We start from the raw sequence: 26,578 nt of genomic DNA on the forward strand, positions 1-26,578 counted from the left end.
TTGCCAAAGAGGTGGAACACGATTGTATATCAATATGGCAACCTGCATTTGGTGGAAATGGACAAACCAATAACGTTGATCATGAATGTTAAACTAATTATTTTGAACTCAGATATTGTGATATGAAACTTTGACTGAAAGTCAGTATTAATCAGTTGACCCAAATCCCTCAACCCAGCACCTTGTTAGTAAATGTGCAGTCGCTGGAGAACAAGATTGAGGACCTGGGACAAATTTGCTGAATTGGCAGAAAGTGAGGAATTGCTGTGTTCTGTGTTTCACGGAGATGTGGCTCACTCCAGACACTCTGGATATGTTGTTAAGATCTGAGAGCTTCTCGATACGTTGAATGGACCGGACTGCTGATTCAGAGAATGTAAAAGGTGGGGATCTTTGTTTCATAATCAAGTCTTTGTGGTGCTTGGGCACAGCAGTCTTGTCGCACTCTTGCTCCCCTGACCTGGAGGGTCTGATGAGTAAGTGCCGACCGTTCAAGAGAATTCTCACCTGCGATCCTGACTGCAGTTTACATACTGCCAAAAGCAGATGTTAAACAAGCATTCAATATGTTGAATACCATGATGATCAAACAAGAAACAGCCTCCCCTGAGGCCTTTCAAATCATTGTTGAGGGCTTCAATCTAGCTTGTTTGAAGAAAACTCTGCCCAATTATCACAACATTTCACCTGTAACAGCAGGTCCCAACACACTCAACCACTGTTACACTACGGTTAGGAATGTCTACGCCTAGACAGCATTTCAGCAAATCTGGTCACTGAGCTGCCCTCCTCCTACCTGCATATAGGCAGCGGCTCCAGAGATGAGGACAACAAAGATGAGGCTGAGGAGCGGTTACGGGATTGCTTTGAGTCAGAAGACTGGGCCGTGTTCAAGGACTCATCAGAGGATCTGAATGAATACACCACAGGCTTTATGAAAACAAGCCTGTCCCCACAAAATCCTTCAGAGTTTTCCCGAACAGAAGCTTTGGATGAACCATGAGATCCGCCACCTTCTGAGGGCCAGATCAGTGGCATTCAGGTCTGGTGACAAAGTTAAGTACAAGAGGTCCAGTTACAGTCTCCAGAAAACCACCTCGTGTGTGAATTAGCAATTCTGGACCAAACTTGAAACACTAAAGAATGCTGGACAGGTGTGGCAGGATTTGAATGCTATCACATCCTATAGAGTGAAACCAAGCAACATAGGTTTTGATCCCAGATGAGCTCAATGTCTTTTATTCTCGCTTTGACCATCAAAACATGGAGGCACCTTCACGAATTATCACAGCCCCCAATGATCCTGTGATTTCAGTCGCTGATGCCAACATGAGTGCATTCTTCAGGCGAGCGAACCTGAAAGCATCTGGCCTCGATGGGGTACCTGGTTGAGTACAAAAGACCTGTGCTGATTAACTGGCTGGAGTGTTCACTGAGATCTTTAACCTCTTGCTTCAGCAGTCTGAGGTACCCACCTGCTTCAAGCAGGTTTCAGTTGTACCTGTGCCTAAGAAGGATGGAAACCTGCCTCATGGACTATTGTCCAGTAGCACTTATCTCCACTGTGATGAGGTGCTTTGAGAAATTGGTGATGAAACATATCAGCTCCTGCCCAAGAAGTGACTTGGATCCACTCCAAATTGACAACCATCAAACAGGTCCACAGCAGATGCCATTTCATTGGCTCTTCCCTCATTCCCAGAATTTCTGGGCAGTGAAGATGCATACATCTAGATGCTCTTCATTGACTACAACTTGGCATTTAATACTATCATCCCCTCAAAACTAATCAATAAGCTTCAAGTCCTTGGCCTCAGTAGCTCCTTGTGCAATTGGAGCCTCGATTTCCTCTCTTGCAAACCCTAGTCTGGTCAGATTGGCAAAAACATCTCCACAATCTCCATCTGCATAGTGCACCACAAGGCTGTGTGCTCAGCTCCCTGCTCTACTCACTTTATACTTATCACTGTGAGGATAAGCACAGCTCCAATGCCATATTTAAGTTTGCTGATGACACCACTGTCATTGCCAAATCAAGAGTGGTGACGAACCAGCATATAGGTGGGAGATTGAAGATCTGACTGAGGGGTGCAGAACCTCTGGCTTGAGACCAAGGAGGTGATTATTGGCTCCAGGAGGAGGAAACCAGAGGTCCACGAGCCAGTCCTCATTGGGGGTTCCAAGGTGGAGAGTGTCAGCAACTTTAAGGTGTTATCATTTCAGATAAGGAAGCACAGCAGCGCCTGTACTTCCTTAGAAGTTTGCAAACATTAGACACGTCATCTCAAACTTTAACAAACTTACGTGGATTTGTAGTGGAGTGTATATTAACTGGTTGCATCAGGCTTGGTATGGAAACACTAATACTCCTGTATCGAAAAGCCTACAAAAAGTAGTGGATTTGGCATCCTGGTGAAACTCTTTTGCTGCCACATCCTTATGGTAGAACTGTGCACACACTCCAGACATAGTCTAGCAAATGTTTTGTACGACTGCAACATATTTATAGGGTCACAGAGCACTACAGCACAGAAACAGGTGTTTAGTCCATCTACTTCATGCCAAACTGTTTTGCTTAGTCTGTACGAACCCAAACATTTAACCTATAACTCTAGATCTAGACTCACTCAAGAACAGTGCATTTACTTATCGATATCCCTCATAATTTTGTATAGCTCGGATCAAATCTTCCCTCTTTCTCTGATGCTCCAGGGAATTAAGCCCTAACCTGTTCAATTTTCCCTGTACCTAAAATGAGGAAATCTGCAGGTGCTGGAATTTCAAGCAACACACATAAAAGTTGCTGGTGAACGCAGCAGGCCAGGCAGCATCTCTAGGAAGAGGTACAGTGATGTTTCAGGCCAAGACCCTTCATCAGGACTGTCAGTTTTCCCTATAACTCAGGTTCTCAAGTCTCGGCAACATCCTTGTAACATTTCTCTGTACTCTTCCAGTCTTACTAATATCTTATACTTGGTGCCTTCTCCCATGAAGTCTTCTTCACTTCTGTATCCGCTTGTGGAGCTGGGGAACAGTGGACTTGCAACAACTCTGTCTATCAACGTTATTAAGGTCCTGGCCAGAATTTGACTTTCCTAACTACACTTGCTCACACTTGTCTGGATTAAATGCTGACTGTCACTGCCCACCCAACTTTCCAAATCATCTATGTACTGCTGTATTCTTGCACAAACTTCTTTGCCGCCTACAACTCCAGCAACTTTTTTCTGGGTTCCTTGCACAATGTCATTCAATGAAGGAAGAGGGAAATGATGCGATGTAATCCAGTGTGGGAAAATTGGCCTTTGATCATCCCTTCAGAATGCTTGGCTTCACCAAGTGGTGATGAAGAGAGAGTGAAGCTTTAAGGAGAGGAAGGAGCTTCAGAAGGGATTTGAGGCAAAAGATTTTTTTTAAACACTGATTTGCTCCATGATGGTAGGGATGTGGAAGCTTTGGAGAGTGGTAGATATCTGGGCATGGGGCCAGAAGGCTCTAGCCATCTAGAAGAGTAGAAATAATACTGTTGACATATCTGGCTGTGGTGACATGGGATAACAGATCAGGATTATTGTGCAGCGATTATACCATTTACTAAACATCCTGCCTTGTCATTAATGGGAGGTTCTGGCTCAGGGACCTGTGTCATTGGCCAGTTCTACCTTTGAGATCCATTCCATTGGCTAGTTTTCCCACATATTAAATGCATTGCTGACAAGTTTAGAAGCAGTTCTATATAAGGTGGAAACAGAATGTGCCAAAAGTTTCAGATCCCAACAGGCAGAGCATCCCTGCCAGACATGCAATTGAAGCAGCATCAGAAATTTGTTTTCAAGCACAACACATCAGATTGTTGTTACAAGTCCAGGAGGTGTGATCAAAGCAGACGAGCTGATAGAAGTGAGCTGTACTGTGATTATCACGTTATCACCCTCAAAGGTGCATCTTATCGGGGCTTGAAATGGGTGATAAAAGCCGCTTTCTCTTCCACATCAGGCTGGAAGTCAGGGAAAAGGCAGGACTAAGCACCCGTATGTGGAGAGAGGATTTTTAGCCAACTGAGTAGTTCTGCAGTGTATCAGCCAGACAATTCACTCCGCAGCATCCTGCTCAGTATGATGTTAAGCCAAAGCTAAAAGTAGATCTGGAGGGCAGCTACAGATACAATTACCACAAACGAGGCAGGACAATGGAAATTATTTCCAGAATGCAAAATAATTTACAGCTCAAGAAGGTGAACTGTTCCACACAATATACAGAAGCCAGAAAGACAAAGCAGAGTCTATGGTAGAGATGTTGTGAATAGTCAGAACACTCGCTGCGGTGCTGCCAATTCCTGACACATTCCTGCAAGGCAACATCTGACAGCAATTGGCCAAGGTTCACATTCATGCTCCAAGTCACTATCAATCAAACAGCTTTCCTCACCCAACCCAGAATTCCAGGCTTTTCCTCTGCGGCTGGTTCATTCAATCTGCAAGGATTAAGTTTTTAATTCCTGCAAATCCCCTGAACGCAGGTTTGCAACAAGTTCAGATCAATGCATGCCCCAGGGTGACTGCTGATTGGTCCAGGAGGAGTGTACACAACTGTCTTACACTTGACTGAAGAAGAAACACAAGGCAGAAGATGATGGGGACTGGGGGGGCGGATCTGAAGGTGTAAGGCAGCAGTGTGGTCAAGGTAGTGCCCTGGATGTTGGGCTGTCACACCCATCGGGAGGGGGTGGGGAGAGAGGAAGGGGATGGGCAGACAAAAAGTAAAGAGAAATTGATATTAGCAACAAGTAGAAAGTAATACAGAAGCATCAATAAGATTTGTGTCCAATCAATAACAGCTGTACAGAAAGATAATGTTGTTTCTCAAGATCAATGGCATATGAACAGCTGAAAGAAACCACAGCAGTTAACTGCAGACAAAATAGGTTATTGGAAATAGATCTCCACTGGCTGTAGCAGGTGACTTCTAGGGGTGCTTTGTGTTTTCTAAAGTGCGTGATGTTTTTATGGAGAGAATGGGAGACGATGAAGCATGTGGTTAAGTTCACGGTGCCTCTGGGAAGAAGATCAAGGTGCTGTTTGACTGTGCTGAAACAGTTTCCGTGTGCCTCAAGTTGAAAATGCATGAAGGCATTCTCTTCTGAAAGAGCTCCATCTCATGCACGTAGAGCACCATTCCGAACAGCAGTTCATTTCCTCACTGATATGTTTATTTTCCCTAGGTACAAGATTTGCATTCCTTACCTCCTCACAGCATAGCTGTCATGTCAATTTTCCCATTCCCTTGAAGCATCCAAACCAGGTGTTCTGTGATTTTGCTTTTTCCTGGATCAACATGAAACCAAGAACATCCACAGCTCCTACTTCGTCAACCACCTTCGTTACCAACTTGAAAAATATAATCAAGTTAGTAATCAAGACGTGACTTGCTGCAGAGAGAGCCATGCTGACTGTCTCTAATTAAACCATGCTTCTCCAAATGCTTGTAAATCCTATCCCTAAGAATTCTTTCCAATAGCTCCCCTACCTATGACATCTAACCAGAATAACCACATTGTCTCTTAAACAATAGCTACTCACCAATCCTGTAAGCTCAGAGAGGGCATGAAAATCACGGTCAAAACCCCAGCAAACTCCTCTCATGCCTCTCTCAATAACCTGGGGTATATTGTATCAGGCTCTGGGGGATATCTATCTAAATATTTTTCAAGAGACCCTCCTCCTTTTTCTCAAAGTGCCCTGGTACATCAGCATGCGTCACACTGTCATCCATCTTTTTCTCTTTGTTAAATGCTGATATAAAATACTCACTTCGGACCTCATTCATAAAATCCTGTTCCAAGTATATGTTCTTTCCTTTATCCTTGAGTAGTCCTGCTCCCTCTTTAGTTATTATCTTGCTCTTAATGTAGGTGCAGAATCTCTTTAATCCTCCTCATGAGTTCCTGCTGCTCTTGGATGTGCGTTCCGAAACTCCAATTTGTCTTCCATTGGCTGCTTTTCCCAATTCCTTTACTTTATGCTGAATGCCCAACAAAGTCTCAGTGTTAACATTGTAGCTCATTTATAACAAAGTGCTCTACTGTTTTTATGCACATTTTCAAGTCACGATTCTCCTTTGGGATGGGAACGATGAATTTTGAGCCGGAGAAAGCAGAAAAATGGGATTGTGCTATTAGTAAATATGGTACAGCAGAGGTGGGGACAAGGGAGAGGTGATCCAGTTAGGATTGCTGTGGACTTGCTACTTCCAACTTCCAATGTGAGAGGCGAGCAAAGTGGAACTACTGTAGAGAGCGGCTGCTTGGGAAACCTAGCCTTGTGCTGGAATTAGCAGGAGGTTTGATAAGTCCTGTGTTCCTGTGGAGTGTACAAGAGATATGGTATTGTATTTCCCAGATGGAAGGACATGAATCAGTCAGAAGAGGGCCGGCTAGTGGCACAATGGCATCAGCGCCGGACTCCGGAACGAAGGTTCCCGAGTTTGAATCCAAGTCGGGCCACCTCCCTCGAGCACGCTGTCCATCCGTGCCAGGTTGAGCGTCGAGCTAGCCACCCGGCCTCGTTTATATATTAAAAAAAAAGGGTCGAATCAGGAACGTTCATATTGTGACCCGGTTAATCCGAAAGGCAACTGTCTGGTGCGACACGATTAAAAAAAAAGTCAGAAGGGAGATGGTGTAATGGTCAGAATAAACTAGCTAAGTTGCAAAACCAGATCAAGCGGGTAAGGGCAAAACACAGATTAATGGCTCAGCATGGACAAGATGGGCTGAAGGTCCTTCTTTTGTGCTGTAGTTTTCTATGACTCTGTGAGTGAACATCACCAGCAGCCTATCCTGGTCCATAATCAAGAAAGCTCACCAGTGCCTCTACTTTCTCAGGAGGCTAAAGAAGTTTAGCATGTCCCCACTGACCCTCACCAATTTGTATTGCTGCACCATAGAAGGCATCCTACTTCGATGCATCACACATCAAAGTTGCTGGTGAACGCAGCAGGCCAGGCAGCATCTGCAGGAAGAGGTGCAGTCGACGTTTCAGGCCGAGACCCTTCGTCAGGACTAACTGGAGGAAGAGTGAGTAAGGGATTTGAAAGTTGGAGGGGGAGGGGGAGATCCAAAATGATAGGAGAAGACAGGAGGGGGAGGGATGGAGCCAAGAGCTGGACAGGTGATAGGCAAAAGGGATACGAGAGGATCATGGGACAGGAGGTCCGGGAAGAAAGACGGGGGGGGGTACCCAGAGGATGGGCAAGGGGTATATTCAGAGGGACAGAGGGAGAAAAAGGAGAGTGAGAGAAAGAATGTGTGTATAAAAATAAATAACAGATGGGGTACGAGGGGGAGCTGGGGCCTTAGCGGAAGTTAGAGAAGTCGATGTTCATGCCATCAGGTTGGAGGCTACCCAGATAGAATATAAGGTGTTGTTCCTCCAACCTGAGTGTGGCTTCATCTTTACAGTAGAGGAGGCCGTGGATAGACATGTCAGAATGGGAATGGGATGTGGAATTAAAATGTGTGGCCACTGGGAGATCCTGCTTTCTCTGGCGGACAGAGCGTAGATGTTCAGCAAAACATCTTCAGCAAAGATGTTCAGTCTGCGTCGGGTCTCGCCAATATATAAAAGGCCACATTGGGAGCACCGGACGCAGTATATCACCCCACTCGACTCACAGGTGAAGTGTTGCCTCACCTGGAAGGACTGTTTGGGGCCCTGAATGGTGGTAAGGGAGGAAGTGTAAGGGCATGTGTAGCACTTGTTCCGCTTACACGGATAAGTGCCAGGAGGGAGATCAATGGGGAGGGATGGGGGGAACGAATGGACAAGGGAGTTGCGTAGGGAGCGATCCCTGCGGAATGCAGGGGGGGGGGAGGGAAAGATGTGCTTAGTGGTGGGATCCTGTTGGAGGTGGTGGAAGTTACGGAGAATAATATGTTGGACCCGGAGGCTGGTGGGGTGGTAGGTGAGGACCAGGGGAACCCTATTCCTAGTGGGGTGGCGGGAGGATGGAGTGAGAGCAGATGTACGTGAAATGGGGGAGATGCGTTTAAGAGCAGAGTTGATAGTGGAGGAAGGGAAGCCCCTTTCTTTAAAGAAGGAAGACATCTCCCTCGTCCTAGAATGAAAAGCCTCATCCTGAGAGCCGATGCGGCGGAGATGGAGGAATTGCGAGAAGGGGATGGCGTTTTTGCAAGAGACAGGGTGAGAAGAGGAATAGTCCAGATAGCTGTGAGAGTCAGTAGGCTTATAGTAGACATCAGTGGATAAGCTGTCTCCAGAGACAGAGACCGAAAGATCTAGAAAGGGGAGGGAGGTGTCGGAAATGGACCAGGTAAACTTGAGGGCAGGGTGAAAGTTGGAGGCAAAGTTAATAAAGTCAACGAGTTCTGCCTGCGTGCAGGAAGCAGCGCCAATGCAGTCGTCGATGTAGCGAAGGAAAAGTGGGGGACAGATACCAGAATAGGCACGGAACATCGATTGTTCCACAAACCCAACAAAAAGGCAGGCATAGCTAGGACCCATATGGGTGCCCATAGCTACACCTTTAGTTTGGAGGAAGTGGGAGGAGCCAAAGGAGAAATTATTAAGAGTAAGGACTAATTCCGCTAGACGGAGCAGAGTGGTGGTAGAGGGGAACTGATTAGGTCTGGAATCCAAAAAGTAGCGTAGAGCTTTGAGACCTTCCTGATGGGGGATGGAGGTTCCCCTGGTTCTCACCTACCACCCCACCAGCCTCCGGGTCCAACATATTATTCTCCGTAACTTCCACCACCTCCAACGGGATCCCACCACTAAGCACATCTTTCCCTCCCCCCCTCTCTCTGCATTCCGCAGGGATCGCTCCCTACGCAACTCCCTTGTCCATTCGTTCCCCCCATCCCTCCCCACTGATCTCCCTCCTGGCACTTATCCGTGTAAGCGGAACAAGTGCTACACATGCCCTTACGCTTCCTCCCTTACCACCATTCAGGGCCCCAAACAGTCCTTCCAGGTGAGGCAACACTTCACCTGTGAGTCGACTGGGGTGATATACTGCGTCCGGTGCTCCCGATGTATATATATTTTATATATTGGCGAGACCCGACGCAGACTGAACATCTTTGCTGAAGATGTTTTGCTGAACATCTACGCTCTGTCCGCCAGAGAAAGCAGGATCTCCCAGTGGCCACACATTTTAATTACACATCCCATTCCCATTCTGACATGTCTATCCACGGCCTCCTCTACTGTGGAGATGAAGCCACACTCAGGTTGGAGGAACAACACCTTATATTCCGTCTGGGTAGCCTCCAACCTGATGGCATGAACATCGACTTCTCTAACTTCCGCTAAGGCCCCAGCTCCCCCTCGTACCCCATCTGTTACTTTTTTTTATGCACACATTCTTTCTCTCACTCTCCTTTTTCTCCCTCTGTCCCTCTGAATATACCTCTTGCCCATCCTCTGGGTCCCCCCCCCTGTCTTTCTTCCCGGACCTCCTGTCCCATGATCCTCTCGTATCCCCTTTTGCCTATCACCTGTCCAGCTCTTGGCTCCATCCCTCCCGCTCCTGTCTTCTCCTATCATTTTGGATCTCCCCCTCCCCCTCCAACTTTCAAATCCCTTACTCACTCTTCCTTCAGTTAGTCCTGACGAAGGGTCTCGGCCTGAAACGTCGACTGTACCTCTTCCTATAGATGCTGCCTGGCCTGCTGCGTTCACCAGCAACTTTGATGTGTGTTGCTTGAATTTCCAGCATCTGCAGAATTCCTGTTGTCTACTTCGATGCGTCACAGCTTGGTATGGCATCTGCAATGCAATAAACTACACAGAGCTGTCGATATGGCTTAGCACATCACAGAAACCAGTCGCTCTTCTATCGACTCTCTCTGCACTTCTCACTGCCTCGGTAAAGCAGCCAGTATGATCAAAGACCCAACCCAGGTTGGACATTGTCTCTCTCCCCACCCCTCCTCCCATTGGGTAGCTGATACAAAAGCCTGAAAGCACATACCACTAGGTTTCTATCCTGCTATTATAAGACTGTTTCCTAATACCATAAGATGAACTCTTAACCTCCCAATCTACCTGATTATGACCTGTTGCACCTCATTGTTTACCTGCACTGTACTTTCTTTGTAACCGTGACAATTTGTTCTGCATTCTTTCCCTGTTTTGACTTGCACTACCTCAATGTACTGTTTTGATGCACTGTGTGAATGGTATGCAAGACAGGTTTCTCACTGTACCTTGGTACTTAACAATAATAAACCATCAATTATCAGGGACCTCACTGTCCAATAAACCCCTCATTTTCCCATCTCACTCAACTGTTTCCCCATGGGAAGAAAGCAGATTATTATCAACAATATTCCATCATAACGTTTGAGCATCCTTTGTACTGTACTTGATTTTTTAAACAGGTCTTGGCCACCACAACATCTGTCCTTTTGCACAAGCTATTTTATACCCTGTACTCAAGGACAACCAATGTTGGGAACTTACTGCCTGTTACGCCACTGGTGTTTGCGGCAGCAAATGAAGGTCCTCCCATCTCTGGCAGTGATCAGGACTTCCTTCTTCATGCCAGAAGCTTCCCCTTGGTTTTCCCTACTGTCAGCCATGCAAGTCCCAGGTGGAGACTCAGGAATACCATCGCACTCAGATGTATTGCTGTTTCCACAACAGTTTTGTTTTACCAGTCAGGGTTGTTAGCCCTGAGCTGCACCCCCAATCCTGGAGAACCAGTGGACCGCTCTTTGTCTGAACTCCAAACTTTGACCTATTTGGCATGGGTGACCCAACCAAGAACCAAAGCATAAAGCCCGGACTGCAGCCAACATAGCTGTCCAGGTCTTTGAGGCATGCACACCTGCAAGCAGCAACAAGGTTGTGGCCCTCATAGAGGGAATGCTTGAAAGATTAGTGGATATTTGAGGAAGTATTGTTTGGAATCTGGCATACCTAGCTGAGAGGGAGAAGGGGGCAGAGGCTCTATATTTATGAAGTACTTAGATGCACTCTTGCAACACCCAGCCATGGAAGGCTGCAGGCTGAGTGTGGGGGAAATACGAGTGGTATGGATTGGTGCATTATGACTGGCAAGGAAAGAGAGCTTAAGAGCTAGTTTCCATACTGCAGGACACTGTCACTGTTGACGTTCTTCTCAAGAGACTCTGCAATGTCAGGCACACGTTCCTTGTCAGAGGGAGCCAAGTTTGAGGTTTGGACGAACTTACGTTGGCATCAGCTTTGTTTTGGTACAATGGTTGAGATATTTGTGGTAAGGAAATCCAGAGTGACTTTAAGGCAGCAGCCACAAAGAGGCACCCTCAGCCGTAGGCTGATCTGTGGGCCAGCACTGATCAACGGAGCTCTCCACTCCTGACCCCTCCCCTTTGGCTGGCCTCCCGCTTCAACAGCCCTCCCCTTTGACTGCTCCTCCCCACCTCCATCAGCTCACCTTTTCCCCTTGATTAGCCCCTCCCTTCATTCTCAAGCAGATGACAAAGCCCAGGATGGGTTTGGCTGAGGGACTGGTTGGGCAGAGAGAGCATCAGCAGCAAGATGGACTTTTGTATCAGAGTGTTGTACAACTCATCCAGTTGTGGCAATAATCCAGAACTTGACACCAGCCCTGACTGTCTATAAGTATCTTGCTCTTATTCTGGCAACACAAATAAGGAAGTAACAAAATTAGTAACAGACACAATTCTGTCAACTATATTAAGGCACAGGCTTGCAAAATACCTGCACTACAGCAGCTTAGGAAAAAGCAGCCAGTATAGAATTAGAACAGGACAGAATGTTAACAGGAAGGCAGGCTCAATAGGGAGTGAGGAAAGAAGTGACAGGAGTACAGTCCGGTGGAACGTAAATGGCAGCGTGAACTGATTTTGTTCGGTAACTGAGTCTGTGTTTTCTCTGCAAATGTTCCAAGACAAAACTTATTGGTGCTACAAGAACCCCCAACTTTGTCAATCCTCTTCAGCCTCAACACCTCCTCCTACCTCAACCTGCCTCCAGCTTCTGACTCTAGCCCTTTCTCACCACTTCTCACTGACAAACCTCACCAGAGCCACCTCAACCTGACTCTAGCCCTTTCTCACCACTTCTCACTGACAAACCTCACCAGAGCCACCTCAACCTGACTCTAGCACTTTCTCACCACTTCTCACTGACAAACCTCTCCAGAGCCACCTCAACCAGAATCTGTCCAAATATGATGGCAGAATATAGTATTACTGGTAAGACTGTTGGGAGTTTGGAGGATCAGAGGGATCTTGGGGTCCGAGTCCATAGGATGCTCAAAGCATCTGTGCAGGTTGACTGTGTGGTTAAGAAGGCGTACGGTGTATTGGCCTTCATCAATCATGGAATTGAATTTAGGAGCCGAGAGGTAATACTGCAGCTATATAGGACCCTGGTCAGACCCCACTTGCTCAGTTCTCATTGCCTCACTATAGGAAGGATGTGGAAGCCAAAGAAAGGGTGCAGAGGAGATTTACAAGGATGTTGCCTGGATTGGGGAGCATACCTTATGAAAACAGGTTGAGTGAACTTGGCCTTTTCTTCATGGAGTGACGGAGGATGAGAGGTGTCCTGATAGAGGTGTATAAGATGATGAGAGGCATTGATTGTGTGGATAGTCAGAGGCTTTTTCCCAGGGCTGAAATGGTTGCCACAAGAGGATATAGTTTTAAGTTGCGGGGGAGTAGGTACAGAGGAGATGTCAGGGATAAGTTTGTTTACGCAGAGAGTGGTGAGTACATGGAATGAGCTGCCGGCAACGGTGGTAGAGGTGGATACGATAGGGTTTTTTAAGAGAGCTTTGGATAGGTACATGGAGCTTAGAAAAATAGAGGGCTATGGGTTAGCCTAGTAATTTCTAAGGTAGGGACATGTTCGGCACAACTTTGTGGGCTGAAGGGCCTGTATTGTGCTGTAGGTTTTCTATGTTTCTATGTTTTATATGTTCACTCCCACCATGCCTTCCTTCCTTTGCATCTCCTCACCTGTCCGCACATCTCCCTTCATGATCTTTCCTCCCCAGACTTCGGTTAATAAATGCTCCACCATTCTTTTGTCTGTCATTACTCTGCTTTCTGATTTCCAGCTGTTGACAGCTGCTATCCGTAACTATTCGGTCTCCTTTGAACTTTTTGTTTAATTCACTCCCATTGGAATTTCTGTTTAAAGGAGAACGTGCCCAATTTCTGCAGCTGGTACATGTCCCCGGATTCCCCATTCCTGGTGCCATTCCAGTGAATACCTTCTCCAAAGCTGAAGCGTCATTCCAAAGTGGGATGCCAGGAATCTGACATAAATCTGTCGCCAGCTGAACCATTGCTTTCCGTCAGCTCAGTGTTAGTTACTTCCGTCCGAGCTTGTGCTTCATTGCCTGTGTTTAAGCAGTTTTAACAGTGTCTGGCCATCTTCAAGCCTGGCCCCTCTGCTTCTGCACCTTCGTAAAATCACCATTCAGTCTCTTGTCTTTCTTTCCCTGCTTCCACTGGTTGGTCACTGGAGCGCTGGCAGGGTGCTCCATAAACTTCCAAGGAAATTCTCATCTGGAACAACCAATCTTTTCCAAGCCTATATCTTTTTGCAAGCAGTTGTCCTGAACTAAAAGCAGAAAGTGCTGGAAAATCTTAGCAGTTCAGACAGTGTCTGGAGAGGGGACATGTTAGGTTTTCATGGATGTTACCTGAACTCCTGAGTGTTTCCAGCACTTTCAGCTCTTATTTCTGAATTCCAATTTCTATCGTCCCTTTTTGTTTTTGTTTCTTGTTGGTCTGAACATTGGGAGCAGGTGGGTTCTTGCCCCATTATGGTGCATTGAGGTTGGAGGCAGGTTGAGGTAATGGAGGTTTTGAGGCTGAGGGGGCAGTTGGCAGATTTGGGGGTTCTTGTCACATTGATAAACTTTTGTCACGGACCATTTGTATAGAACACACAAGGAAAGGTGAAGTCTCCTTCAGCCTGAAGAAACTCTCCACTCCTGCACATCAGACTCACATCTTCCCTATTGCGGGCTATTGTTTAAATTAGAAAATTATTATACTTAGATTAGATTATGAGGACACACAGTCCTCTTTTATTGTCATTTAGTAATGCATGCATTAAGAAATGATACCATATTCCTCCGGTGTGGTATCACAGAAACACAGGACAGACCAAGACTGAAAAACTGACAAAAACCACATAATTATAACATATAGTTACAACAGTGCAACAATACCATAACTTGATGAAGAGCAGACCATGGGCACGGTAAAAAAAAAAGTTCAAAATCTCTCGAAAGTCCCACATCTCACGCAGAAGGGAGAAGGAAGAAAACTCTCCCTACCATGCTCGACCACAGTCCGACTCTGAGTCGTCTGAAAACTTCGAGCCTCCGACCAGCCCTCCGACACCGAGCACCGAGCGCCATCTCTGCTGAACGCTTCGACCAGCAGCAGGCAAAGCCGAGGATTTTGGGGCCTTCCCTCCGGAGATTCTCGATCGCACAGTAGCAGCGGCAGCGAACCAGGCATTTCAGAAGTTTCTCCAGATGTTCCTCCGTGCTTCTCGCGTCTGTCTCCATCAAATCAGAATTGTGCACGATCCCTAGTTAACAAATACGATATCATTTCACCGGAGAGGCTGCGCGCGCTGCGTCGCACCGCCATCTTCTCCTCCCGCCTCTTGCAGCATTAAGCCTGAAAACCTACAGGTACATTCAAAATTTTAAGAACAGCTTCTTTCCTTCTGCCGTCAGATTTCTGAGTGGCCCATGAACAATACTCCATTATTCATCTTTTTGTGATATTTGTAATTTTTTTGACTTGCACTCTACTGCTGCTGCAAAACAACACATTTCCCGACTTCTGTCAGTGATAATAAGCCTGACTGTGATCCGTTCCCTGCAGTCACTGGGCAGGTATGTCTTGTGTCAAAGGTCGGGTCCACTGACCTTCACCAAGCCCTCCTCCCCATGGAGTGCTGTAGCCCCCCCACTGGAGGGTTAACTTGGGGTGTGGGTCATTTGACTTCCTTCCCCTGCTCCTCAAGCAGCAGTCTCATTTCCTCATTCTGTGGTTTCTGCACCTGAAAAAAAAACAGCCAATTCACTCCCAGCCCCTTTACGCCTGCTTCCTGTCCCTTGTCCCTTTACCCCTGGCTACTCTCTTCTGCTCCCTGTCCCTGTACCCCCTTCCCTGTCCCCTGCTCCCGGTCCCCTGTCCCTGTACTCCTGTCCCCTGTCCCTGTACTCCTGTCCCCAATAGCACTATCCCCTGTCCCTTTACTGCTGTCCGCAATCCTCTGCTCCCTGTCCCCTGTTCCTTTATCTCTGCCTCCTGCCCGCTGTTCCTTTACCTGTATCTCGTGCCCCTTTACCCCTGACCACTGAATTCTGCTCCCTTTACCCCTGACCACTGAATTCTGCTCCCTTTACCCCTGTCCCCTGTCTCAATGCTCATCCCCTGTCCCCGTCGCCTTTACTCCTGCCGGCAGTCCTCTGCGTCCTGTCCCCTGTTCCTTTATCTCTGTCCCTGCCCCTTTACCCCTGACCACTATCTCCTGTTCGCTTTACCCCTGTCCCTTTGCACTTGTCCCCTGTCCCAATACTCATCCCCTGTCCCTGTCATCTTTACTCCTGTCCGCAGTCCTCTGCTTCCTGTCCCCTGTTCCTTTATCTCTGTCCCCTGCCCCTTTACCCTTGACCCCTGTCCCCTGCTGCTTTACCCCCGTCCCCTGTCCTCTGCTCGCTGTACCCTGTCCCTTTTCTCTGTCCTCTGACACCTGGCAGTTCAGTGTCCGTAACTTGGTATGTTCTGGGAAACACTCCATTCAAAGTGATATTCAAGATCTGAAATTAATAGTTCTCTTTTTTTTAATTAAAGCTTCATAATTTTGTACAGCGCAGAAACCAGTCCTTCCATCTACCACGTCTTTGACAGCCATCTGCCTGTACTGATTTTGTTTACCAACACTTGATCCATAGCACACACTATGTCTTGGCGATTCATGTGGTCATTTAAATACTTCCCACACGTAAAAACATTCTGCCTCTAGCATGTTGTCAGACTGGGCAACACACAAAATGCTGGAGGAACTCAGCAGGTCAGGCAGGTCAAGTCGCTGCTGGATACTCGGAACATCAAGTACTGCTGGCCCATCCCACAAGGGAGTTGCTGGACTTATTACATACCGTTGTTGTGTTGTCACTCGGACTTGTCGTGCACCGTTGTGCTGAGACAGTGCATGCTCCAGAAAAGGTGTGAGTGATTGTCTTGGACACTTCTGTGTCTCGAAGACCCTGTTTTGGACATTGGTAACATAGAATAGAGGTGTATAAGATGATGAGAGGCATTGATCGTGTGGATAGTCAGAGGCTTTTTCCCAGGGCTGAAATGGCTATCACGAGAGGGCATAGTTTTAAGGTGCTTGGAAGTAGGTACAGAGGAGGTGTCAGGGGTAAGTTTTTTACGCAGAGAGAGGTGAGTGCATGGAATGGGCTGCCAGCGATGGTGGTGGAGGCGGATACAATAGGGTCTCTTAAGAGACTCTTGGATGGGTACATGGAGCTTAGAAAAATAGAGGGCTACCCTAGGTAATTTCTAAAGTAAGTACATGTTCGGTACATCATTGTGGGCCGAAGGACCTGTATCGTGCTGTAGGTTTTCCATGTTTCTAATACTGCAACTCTGGTTCATTGATAAGGACTAGGCCCAAGCCGTGGGCTCGCCTGAGGCAGCTGACCAAGAGAGGAGACACTGAGGTGGTGTGGGAGAGTCTGTTTGGGGCACACTAGAATCTGTACCTGGGTTGGGGGCTGGCCATTCCTTTTGGTGCTGCCCTCCGGTGTTCGTTCAGTGGAAGGACGAGCTGGATCAGTATAACTTACCATCAGCTCCAGAGTCATGCCACTTTTTAATTATTTTTTCATTGTTTTTGACTATGTTTTTCTGAAGTCGTAACCATATGTGTTATATGAGTTATTTGTGCTATGTGCAGTGTGTTTTTGCATCTTGCCCTGGACGAGCGCTTGTTTGAATTGGCTGTATTCATATATGATAGAATGATAAGGGTCTCACTTTCGGGCTGATGAAGGTTCCTGAAGTGTGGCCTGTTTATTCCCCTCCATAGATGCTGTTTGACCTGATGAGTTCTTGCAGTAATTTGTGTACATTGCTTAAGATTTGTTTATGGGCCTGTCAAATGGTGTTTTCCAAAAAACAATCTCTCAGTGGTTGGTAACAGTTCTTCCTTTAATCTTTTCTAAGCCTCTTACTCAGTACCCTAAACCAATTTCACACATTCTTGCCGGCGGGAATGGTCTGCGACCCCTGCCCCTGTTGCTTTATCCCTGTCCCCTGTCTTTTTAATCTGTCAGTGAATGCCAGGGTAGCGTGGATTAATTGTGGCACTTCTCTGCATGCCAACAGAAGCCAGTGATGCAATTGTTAACATTGAAGTTCACTAGAATGAGCCTGGCAATGAAAGGGAGCATTTGATAGCTCCGGGCCCGAACTCACTGGAGTTTCGAAGAATGAGGGGGGAATCTCATTGAAATCTTTTGAATATTGAAAGGCCTTGATAGAGTGGATGTTGAGAAGGCGCTTCATATAGTGGGTAAGTCTAGAACAAGAGGACACAGGCTCAGAACAAGAGGGTGTCCTTCAGGACAGAGAAGAGGAGGAATTTCTATAGCCAGACGGTGGAATTCATTGCCACAGAGTGCTGTGGAACCGTGTCATTGGGTATGTTTAAAACAGGGTTTGATAGGCTCTTGATGAGTAAGGACATCAAAGATTGCGGAGAGAAGCCAGGAGAATGGGGTTGAGAGGGATAATAAATCAGCCATGATGGAATGCGGACAGATTCGATGGGCTGAATGCACCTATTCTATTCCTATGTTTTATGGTCTAACTCCACATCCATAGTTCAGGTCCTGCAGTGCCTACTAGAACATCAAACCCACAATGTTGCTACCTGTTGCTTGTTTTTAACCTCTGGGATGTAGACATATCAGTGGAATTCTCTGAGGAAGAAAGGAAGCAGGACTTTTAAAATCTGGTCATGGGGGAGAGTCTGGTGAGGTGGTCAGCCAGTGATTTCATGGTCAGTGGATGACGGGAAGCAGAGTCAGCACTTTTCCTCCACCTGCGTCGAAGGACTTGTTTGTCCTTCACCATTGCTGTATCAGGAACTTTCCCTGCTCTCAGCCTGGCTTCACTTTGTGGTGTGGTTTGAGGCTGCAGCTTACTGTGTTGAGTTGAGGGCAAGAACAGTTCATCTGCAGGTTACAGACATACCATGAGCTCCTGCAATATTATTGAATTAAAAATTTGGATTTATGTTCATTCCTACAAATGACAAGAACTAGTTCGTCTCTCTTGTCTTTTTGTAATTGTTCTTATCAATCCAATATGCTCTCAGTCCCATTAATTTCAACCCTGGGAAGGTATGGGTATCATATTGAATAATCTTTTGTGTATTTTCCAATTTAAGGACAAAATCCATTTATGAATATCTCTTAAAATGAAACCTGTCCATTATCCAGGTACGGACTGCAATGATCAATTGTAAATAGACTTGGGCAGTAATTTCCATCTGTTGAGGTATGTTTTAAAAGAGAGATTTGCATTTGTAGTGAAGAAGCTCATTTCTTTACCCAGGTGTGGTGAAGGGTTTAATCTCCAAGATGGTGGCCCTGTCATTGAAGATCTGTGTTCGCCAATGCAATGTCATCAAGACAATGCAATTCGAGCCCTCCACAGTGGTGTACGACGCATGTCGCATTATCCGGGAACGTGTTCCAGAGGCTCAGATTGGGCAAGGTGAGGCCGTGTGTCTTCTAGATGAAAGGAACCTGCTGGATGTGAGTGTACTTGATGTAGAAGCTCAACAGCGGGGCATTCTGGCTGGCTAGTTTTGGTGTCATTGTGGTGGCCGCTTTTCTACTGCTGTAACCCATGCTGAACCAGGGTGCTCAGGGTGCTTGCGGCTGTGTCCTCACGCCATCCGATATGACACAGAAGACTTTGGGAGGCATCAGGGTAGTTTTTAAGGATAACCCAAAAGATTGGCCAGAGGGGTGGTGGAGATGAAGGAAGATAATTGCAAAGCAAGGGGGTATGACATCTGGAGACACACTGCTCGTGAGGCACCAAGGGTCAGTGACACTGAGGGGCCGGTGCTGGTGGAGTTGGGAGAGCCTGGAAAGTTGCAGAGTGAATCCAGATGAGAGGGAGCCAGGCACTGGAGATGGTAAAAATGAGAATGTAAATGAGATGTTGCTTGTTGAAAGGGAATGTAGGTCATTGATGGAACCTGTAAATGGGGTGAATCAAGGGCAGGAGCAGGGAGCGTGGCGAAGGGGAGGGTTAGGATTATCCTTTGAATGTATCTGATGCTGTGTGTCTGTGATGCTGCTGCAGGTAAGTTTTTCCATTTGCATGTACTGGTGTAAACAACAATAAACTCGACTATGACCAACTTTGACTCTGAGATAGAGGAACAGAGGAATGCCATGTCAGGGCTAGGCTGGTGTTCAGCTCTTGGCTGCAGTGGCAGTGGTGGAACCCTCTGTCACCTCTGGACATGTGAATGCTGTTGATTGAACAATCTGTACCTATTATTCATTCCTGCCTTTCAGCCTCTGATTATGGTTTGTTCCTGTCGGATGAAGATCCGAGGAAGGGGATTTGGCTGGAATCTGGTCGGACCTTGGATTATTACATGCTTCGTAACGGGGTAAGTCTGACCTTGCTCAGCCTTGAGGTGGGAGCTTATCGCTAGTTGTGCCTTCAGTCGTGCCAACTCTCCTGACACCCAGATCACATTAAAATACACAGTGGCTACAAAGATGGACGAGAGAAGTATATAAAGCCACAAGAGGCATAAATTGCAGAGACAGTGGCAGTCTCTCTTCTCAGGGTAGAAATACAAAGACTAGAGGCTTTACGATGAGGGGAAAATCTTAAAGGAGCTTTTCAAGGTGAGATTTTATACACGGTGTTGAGCGCCAGGGACACGCTACCAGGGAAGGTGCTGGACGCGGATAGAATTACAGTGTTTAAGAGGCTGTAAAAGGCAGACTTATGAACTGGCCTGGAATGGAGATCTATTGACCATATGCAGGCAGATGGGATTGGTTTAGATTGGCATCATGGCCACTGGCTGGAAGGCCTGTTCCTGTGCTGTACTCTTCTGCAGCTCGTGTTACGGACAATTTCACTGGCAAGGCGGCTTTGTCAGAAAGCTTTTCCAGCTCCCTGGGGGTGATAGAAAATAGTAAAATCTGTTTCCAATCGTTCATCCTTGTGTAAAGCCGTCTTTGTATGTTGTATACTTGGCTCATTTAATCAGAATGTGATGTTTTTTCTTGATCTCTCCAACAGCGAGGATAAAGAGAGAGAATTACAGAATAATTGAATATTAAATGTTGTAACCTGAGGTTTTCTGGCTGTGCAAGTTATTCCATGCTTTTTAACATCCAGTGAATCTTTTTGTTTTTCTGTGCATGCATATATTTTGGAAAATTAAAACAATCCTTCAGTTGGTGAGCTATTTGATGCAACATACCGACTGCTTGAAGCATTCAGCAAGTTAGGGAGTATTCCTCGGGAGAGAAACAATCTGTGTCAACTTTTCAGTTCAAGAACCTTCCATCAGATAGTTAATGGATTAGTTTTAATTTTCCGAAATTCCTGAGATTCAAGGAAGGGTCAATTAGATTGTAAGTGTCAAATGTAACTGCTATTCGAAGGGGAGGAAGACAGAAAACGGGAAGCTCCAGGGCATTTATCTGTAATTCGGAGAATGTTGGAATGAATCTAAGGACATTCAGGATTATCAGTGAAAGTTGACATGATTTTCTGAAAAGGACATCATGTTTGGCAAATGTATCAAAGTTCTATGAAGAAGGAATGTAATGTGGGGAACCGGCTGATGTTGCAATAATTAAACTTTAGGACAGTTTTGTATACATGGTTCATCTGCTGCCTGTTCCCCAGATTTTTCTGGCACCACCTCGAGTGCCCCTTGGATCTCCAATTCAACATGCGTTCAAATTCTTTATGTTGGGAAAACAGGAAGGTTGGCCATTTGATCCACCATTTCCATGCCCATCAGTGGGCACCCTTCCATTTTAATACTTCCTCCCATCATTTGGTCCATAGCTTTCTATGCCTGGGTGATTCTAAGAGACTGTGAAGTGCAATTAGTAACTCTGCTTCACCACTTTCTCTGGCAGTGTGTTCTTGGTACTCACCAATCTCCGGCTGAAAAATGTTTCACTCCGCTCTCCTCTAATTTTTTTCACCCCTACCCTCAATCTAAACCCTCTAGTTGTTTTCTCCTCTGATGGGACGTTTCCTGCAGTCCACCCTCCCGATATCACTCACAATTTTATATACCTCTGTGCCAGGGAAAACAAACCCATCCTGTCCAGCTTCTCCTCATGTGAAACACACCAACCCAGGCATCATCCTGGGGAATCTCCTCTACACCCTCTCCAATGCCATCACGTCATTCCGAGAGCAACACACACACAAAATGCTGGAGAAACTCAGCAGACCGGGCAGCATCTATGGAAATGAATGAACAGTTCATGTTTTGTACCGAGACTCTTCTTTAGGACTCATCAGTGTGATGACCATAACCTCACACAGCACTCCAGCTGAGGTCTGGCCAGGATTTAATAATGTTGAAGCACAACCTTCCTGCTCTGGTATTTACTGCCCCAACTAATGAACTGGGTACCCCGTATGATTTCTGAGCCACCTGTGCTGCCATCTTCAAGGATATTTGCACCTGGATTCATGATGTATGTCCTTGTCTCATTAGTACTCCCAAAGCGTATGGGGTGTCAGGGAGGGGTAACACCTCTGGTGGGGGAACATGTCGCGTCCTTTTCAAGGTGGTTAGTCCACCTTTGGTCTCCACCTGGCCCTCAGCTCTCACCCGTGGCTCCCTGTAGCTGTTTGCATGCGACAACGGCCACACCCCGGGCAACGGCTTCGACAAGCCGGCTAAACCAGGTGAGGGTAGCCGAGGGGTCTCAAACCCTCGGTGAGATAGGGAGCTGTCTATCCCAGCATGTGAAGACAGACTCCAGCGGATTGAGCGGACGAGACCAATGGAAGGTCCAACGGTCGAAAAGGCGGTCTCTGCAAGCGTCGTGGAACATGTAGAGCAGGACAAGACACAGAAGACATCCTGGTCATCCACGGCGCCTAGTCCCATCTCCAGCCGTCTTGACTCTGTCTTGCCACTGGATCCAGATGGGAATTGGGAAGAGAGAATGAGGTTGACGCTGCGCAACTCTCCCTCACTTAAATCCAAATCACGCTGTAGTCTTGACACCATCTTAATGGTGTCGAGGTCTTCATCGATGTCGACGATGGATGAACACACTCCCAAAGTATGTCAAGTTCATCAGGACTAAACGGCCATTTCTCAGCCCATTTCACCAACACATCGATGTCATCCTGTACCCTGACCACTCTCCCTACCGTCAACAACTCCCCCAATCTTTATATCATCTGGGAACCTACAGATCTAGCCACCCACATCCACACCCAGATCTCTCATAGATATTGCAAACAGCAAGGATCCCAGCACCAGTCACTGAACACCACTAGTCACAGGCATCCAATCACAAAAGCAGCCCTCCGCCTTCATCCTCTGCCTCCAATTGTTACGTTAATTTTTGGATTCAATTTACCAGCCTGCCCTAGGTCCCATGTTGAGCCAGTCTCCCAGGTTGGACCTTGTCAAAGGCCTCACTGTTGCGTCCATATAAACCACATCTACTGCAGTGTCCTTATCTGTGTCAATGTACTTGTTACCGACTCAAGAGTTTAATCAGACTGGCTGGACAAGCTGTGCCCTTGACAAAGCCAGGCTGTCTATCTCTGATTAATTCCTGCCATTCCAGGATCATCAGTAACCTCCCTACTCGTGATGTGGGGCTCACAGGTCTGTAATTACCAGGCTTTTCCCGGCTGCTCTGCTTGAAAGTGGGGGAGCATGCTTCTTGCCCTTCAGTTACCTGGTACCTCAGATGCTGCTGCTTCAGAGAATTCCAATATATTGATCAAATATATTCTCCTTTCATGATTACTTTGAAATTTCCAAAAGTTTTGCTGTAATGTCTTTAATAGTATCTGCTAGTGGGCACGTGGCCAAGTGGTTAAGGCATTCGACTAGTGATCTGAAGGTCATAAGTTCGAGCCCCAGCCGAGGCAGCGTGTTGTGTCCTTGAGCAAGGCACTTAATCACACATTGCTCTGCAACGACACTGGTGCCAAGCTGTATCGGCCCTTGCCCTTCCCTTGGATAACATTGGTGTCGTGGAGAGGGGAGACTTGCAGCATGGGCAACTGCTGGTCTTCCATACAACCTTGTCCAGGCCTGCGCCCTGGAGAGTGAAGACTTTCCGGGCGCAGATCCATGGTCTCTCAAGACTAATGGATGCCTATTTTAGTGTCTACTGAGATTTTCCCTCTGGCAGACTTGACACAGGGCTGTTTGTCTCCATCCTTTGTTGAAAGGAGGTAGTGACTGTAAAGCTGCTTGAGTGCATTTAAATGATTGAAATGCCATTGAGTGTTGAGATCTGTGTCACACTCCAGTGCCTCTCAGTCTTCCGCTCAACGTGCAGTGGAGGAGTGCTCACCTTGTACCTGGGGATGCCCCCAATCCTCCTTGAGCTGAACTGAGCTTTGGTGCTTCCCCTGCGTCCCCTCCTCCCAGGGCGAGCTCAGAATGTATTTCAGTGATGTTGTATTACTAGAGGGAGATGGTTGGGCGTTGACGAGATTGGTGAAAGTTTTTCCGGGGCTGACTGAATGTATTGGTATTGGTTTATTATTGTTATATTAACCAAGATACGGGGAAACGCTTGTCTTGCACACTGTTTATACAGACCAAATCATTACACAATGCATTGAGATAGAATAGGGTAATACCATAACAATGCAGAATACAGTGTAAAAAGCTGCTGAAAAAGTACAGTGCAGGATACAGTACAAAATCATAATGGGGTAGATTTTTATCTGTCTCTCCCTCCCTCACCAGAAACCCCCCCCATTTAGTCCTAACCTTATCATGGAACAATTTACAATGACTAACTAGCCTACCCCATAAATCTTTGGCTACATTACTGTGGTGCCTTAGTGTGAGGCCAAGAGTCCATCTTGTTTTTCATGGCGGTAGCAGGATCTGGTTGGTAATATCCACAGTGTGTAAGGAAAGCAGAGAGGGGAATAGCTGACATTTAAGATTATTTTCATTCTCTTATTCAGGATGTTCTGGAGTACAAGAAAAAGCAAAGGCCTCAGAAAGTGAGGATGCTTGATGGAGCTGTGAAGACGGTCATGATTGATGACTCCAAAACTGTTGGTGAACTTCTTGTACCCATCTGCAGTAGAATAGGTTTGTATTTCGCCCATTCACTCTGAGTTAATGTTCAGCTCAGCTTGGAGTGCATTTGGGTTGCCATTTTGTCTGCTGGACAAGTGTTTATGAGCTGGGTGTTCAGGTACTGCTGATCCAGTGGTGCAGGTGATCTCTCTGGGTTTGGCATTCAAATGGCCAACAAGGTAGTAAACAAGGTTTAAAGCAGTCCAGATAAAAAGAGAAACAGAACATCTGGAAATGCTGACTTGGTCAGGCAGCTGACAGGGACAGGAGAGTTACAACAGGTCAGGAAAATCTGACAGAATGCCTCATGGTCTCCCTGCCCTAACACCGAGATTCTGTTTCTCTCTGGAGGTACTGTCCTTCAGGCTGCTCTGTGTACTCGTGTCTGGATCTATTGTCTCCCCATCAATTTACCAGAAGATAGCCACTGGACAGTTCTCCTGATTCTCAAAGGTTCCTCAATTGGATTTGACATTCTTGCCTGGATCCAGCAGTGTAACGTGAGTGGGAATGAAAGGCTTGCATTTTCATAACATTGGTCGTGACCTCCACGCTCCCTACACTCCCAGAGAGTGCAGTCATGGCTGCAAGGTAAGAAATGCCACAGCCATTCCCCGATAAACTCTAGTCTGATTAAGCCCAGCTTGGTTGATAATTCTGGGATAAATGTTAGCCAGGTCACCAGAAACAGAAGACTACTTTGTTGAAGGGAGATCCACCTAGTCCCCCAACCACCACCACACTCGTTCTGACACTGAACTGTCTCTCCTTCAACACCTGCTTTCTCCAGTCACAGTGGGAGCTCCATGGGCACGTGCTCTGCCTTCCTTCCTTGCAATAAATGTAATGGTCCTAGTTTTAATCTTATTCAGAGCCCCCTCGTCAATTTTTATTTCCATTACATCGATGACTTGGTTGGGTGTGCTCGCTGAACTACAGAGAACCAGAAAGGATTATTGTTTTTGCCACCAATTTGCACTTGCAATCATTTTCACATATTCCATATTCAAATCTCTTTTTCAGGGGATGTTAGTGAATCGTATACTGTAGTTGATGAGGCTCCAAATGGCATCTCATCTATTTCCCATACACCTGCTCTTGCCCATTCTCTCCCTTCTCTCCAACCAGAACGGGGAACAGCAGTGGGAAGAGAACAACTAGCCCCTCAAACCTCATCTGTCATTCAATAAGGTCGTGGCTGATCTGTCAGTTACAGGTTGGAAGGACAATACTGCCTTGAGGGTTTAAATCAATGGTCCCCAACGGTGCAGTGGTAGCCAGGACGCACCCAGCATATCCTTAAGAAAAATGCCAAAATAAACAAGCTAATTAATTAGGTACCGCCCGGCATGTAAATGTCGGCCCAGATCAGGGGCGATTGTGATTGCGTAGAACAAGTGAAATCAGCAATTGCCTCTGATCTGGGCCGACATTTACGTGCCGGGCGGCACCTAATTAATTAGCTTGTTTATTTTGGCTTTTTTCTTAAAGATGTGCTGGGTGCGTCCTGGCTACCGCTGCACCCCTGCATGCTTCGCGGGCCGGTATCGGTCCGTAGCCCGGTGGTTGTGGACAACTGGTTTAAATGTTCCAGTTGCAGGCAAATGGTAGATACTTTGATGGTAGCTCAGGTAGATACTTTGATCACCCTGGATGAGATGGGTGAGATGGGCCAAAGGACCTGTTTCCATGCAGGATAATTCTGTGATTGCCCCACCACAGCTCTGTGGGGAAGTAGTCCCAAGGATTTACAATCCTCTGAAGTTTTTCCTCCTCATCTCTGTGTGAAGTGAGCAAAGCCTTATCCTGGGGTAATGATGCTGTGTTCCAGATTCCCCCACCTGAACAGACATTCTTTCAGCATTCACCTCATTCCGCTCAGCTCACTGGGTGGAGACCTGATCTGCCCATCCTTTCTTCTTGCTTCACCTCCATCCCAGGAGCTAACGCTGGAAACACCCAGCTGCTTGGCCCACATCTGTGTAGAGAGAAACAGAGCTACTGTTTCAGTATGTCCAACGCTTTCTGTTTGCAATTGTCTGTGCTGCCTTCAGCACAAGTATATCCTTTATATGCAGACCACCGTAATCCGGGTGCAGCCCTTCCAGAGTCCTGGAAAGTTGTTTATTTTACAGCTGTTTATTTGTTTAGAAATACAGCATGGAACAGGCCCCTCCGAACTA

The 26,578-nt window shown here is 46.7% G+C and overlaps 1 protein-coding gene across 5 annotated transcripts in view; it reads left to right on the forward strand.

Moving 5' to 3' along the window:
• The window catches only part of tln2b (talin 2b), a 323,891-nt gene that overhangs the window by 102,193 nt on the left and 195,120 nt on the right, over positions 1–26,578 (forward strand). For all 5 annotated transcript variants that reach the window (XM_063070979.1, XM_063070978.1, XM_063070977.1 and 2 more), the window contains 3 exons: positions 18,644–18,805; positions 19,624–19,721; positions 24,278–24,407. In XM_063070979.1, the coding sequence (XP_062927049.1) occupies positions 18,670–18,805; positions 19,624–19,721; positions 24,278–24,407 (364 nt within the window). In that variant the 5' untranslated portion in view covers positions 18,644–18,669. The remainder of the gene's footprint in view (positions 1–18,643; positions 18,806–19,623; positions 19,722–24,277; positions 24,408–26,578) is intronic.

Source organism: Mobula hypostoma, chromosome 18 (assembly GCF_963921235.1).
Source record: "Mobula hypostoma chromosome 18, sMobHyp1.1, whole genome shotgun sequence".
Lineage (NCBI taxonomy): Eukaryota > Metazoa > Chordata > Chondrichthyes > Myliobatiformes > Myliobatidae > Mobula > Mobula hypostoma.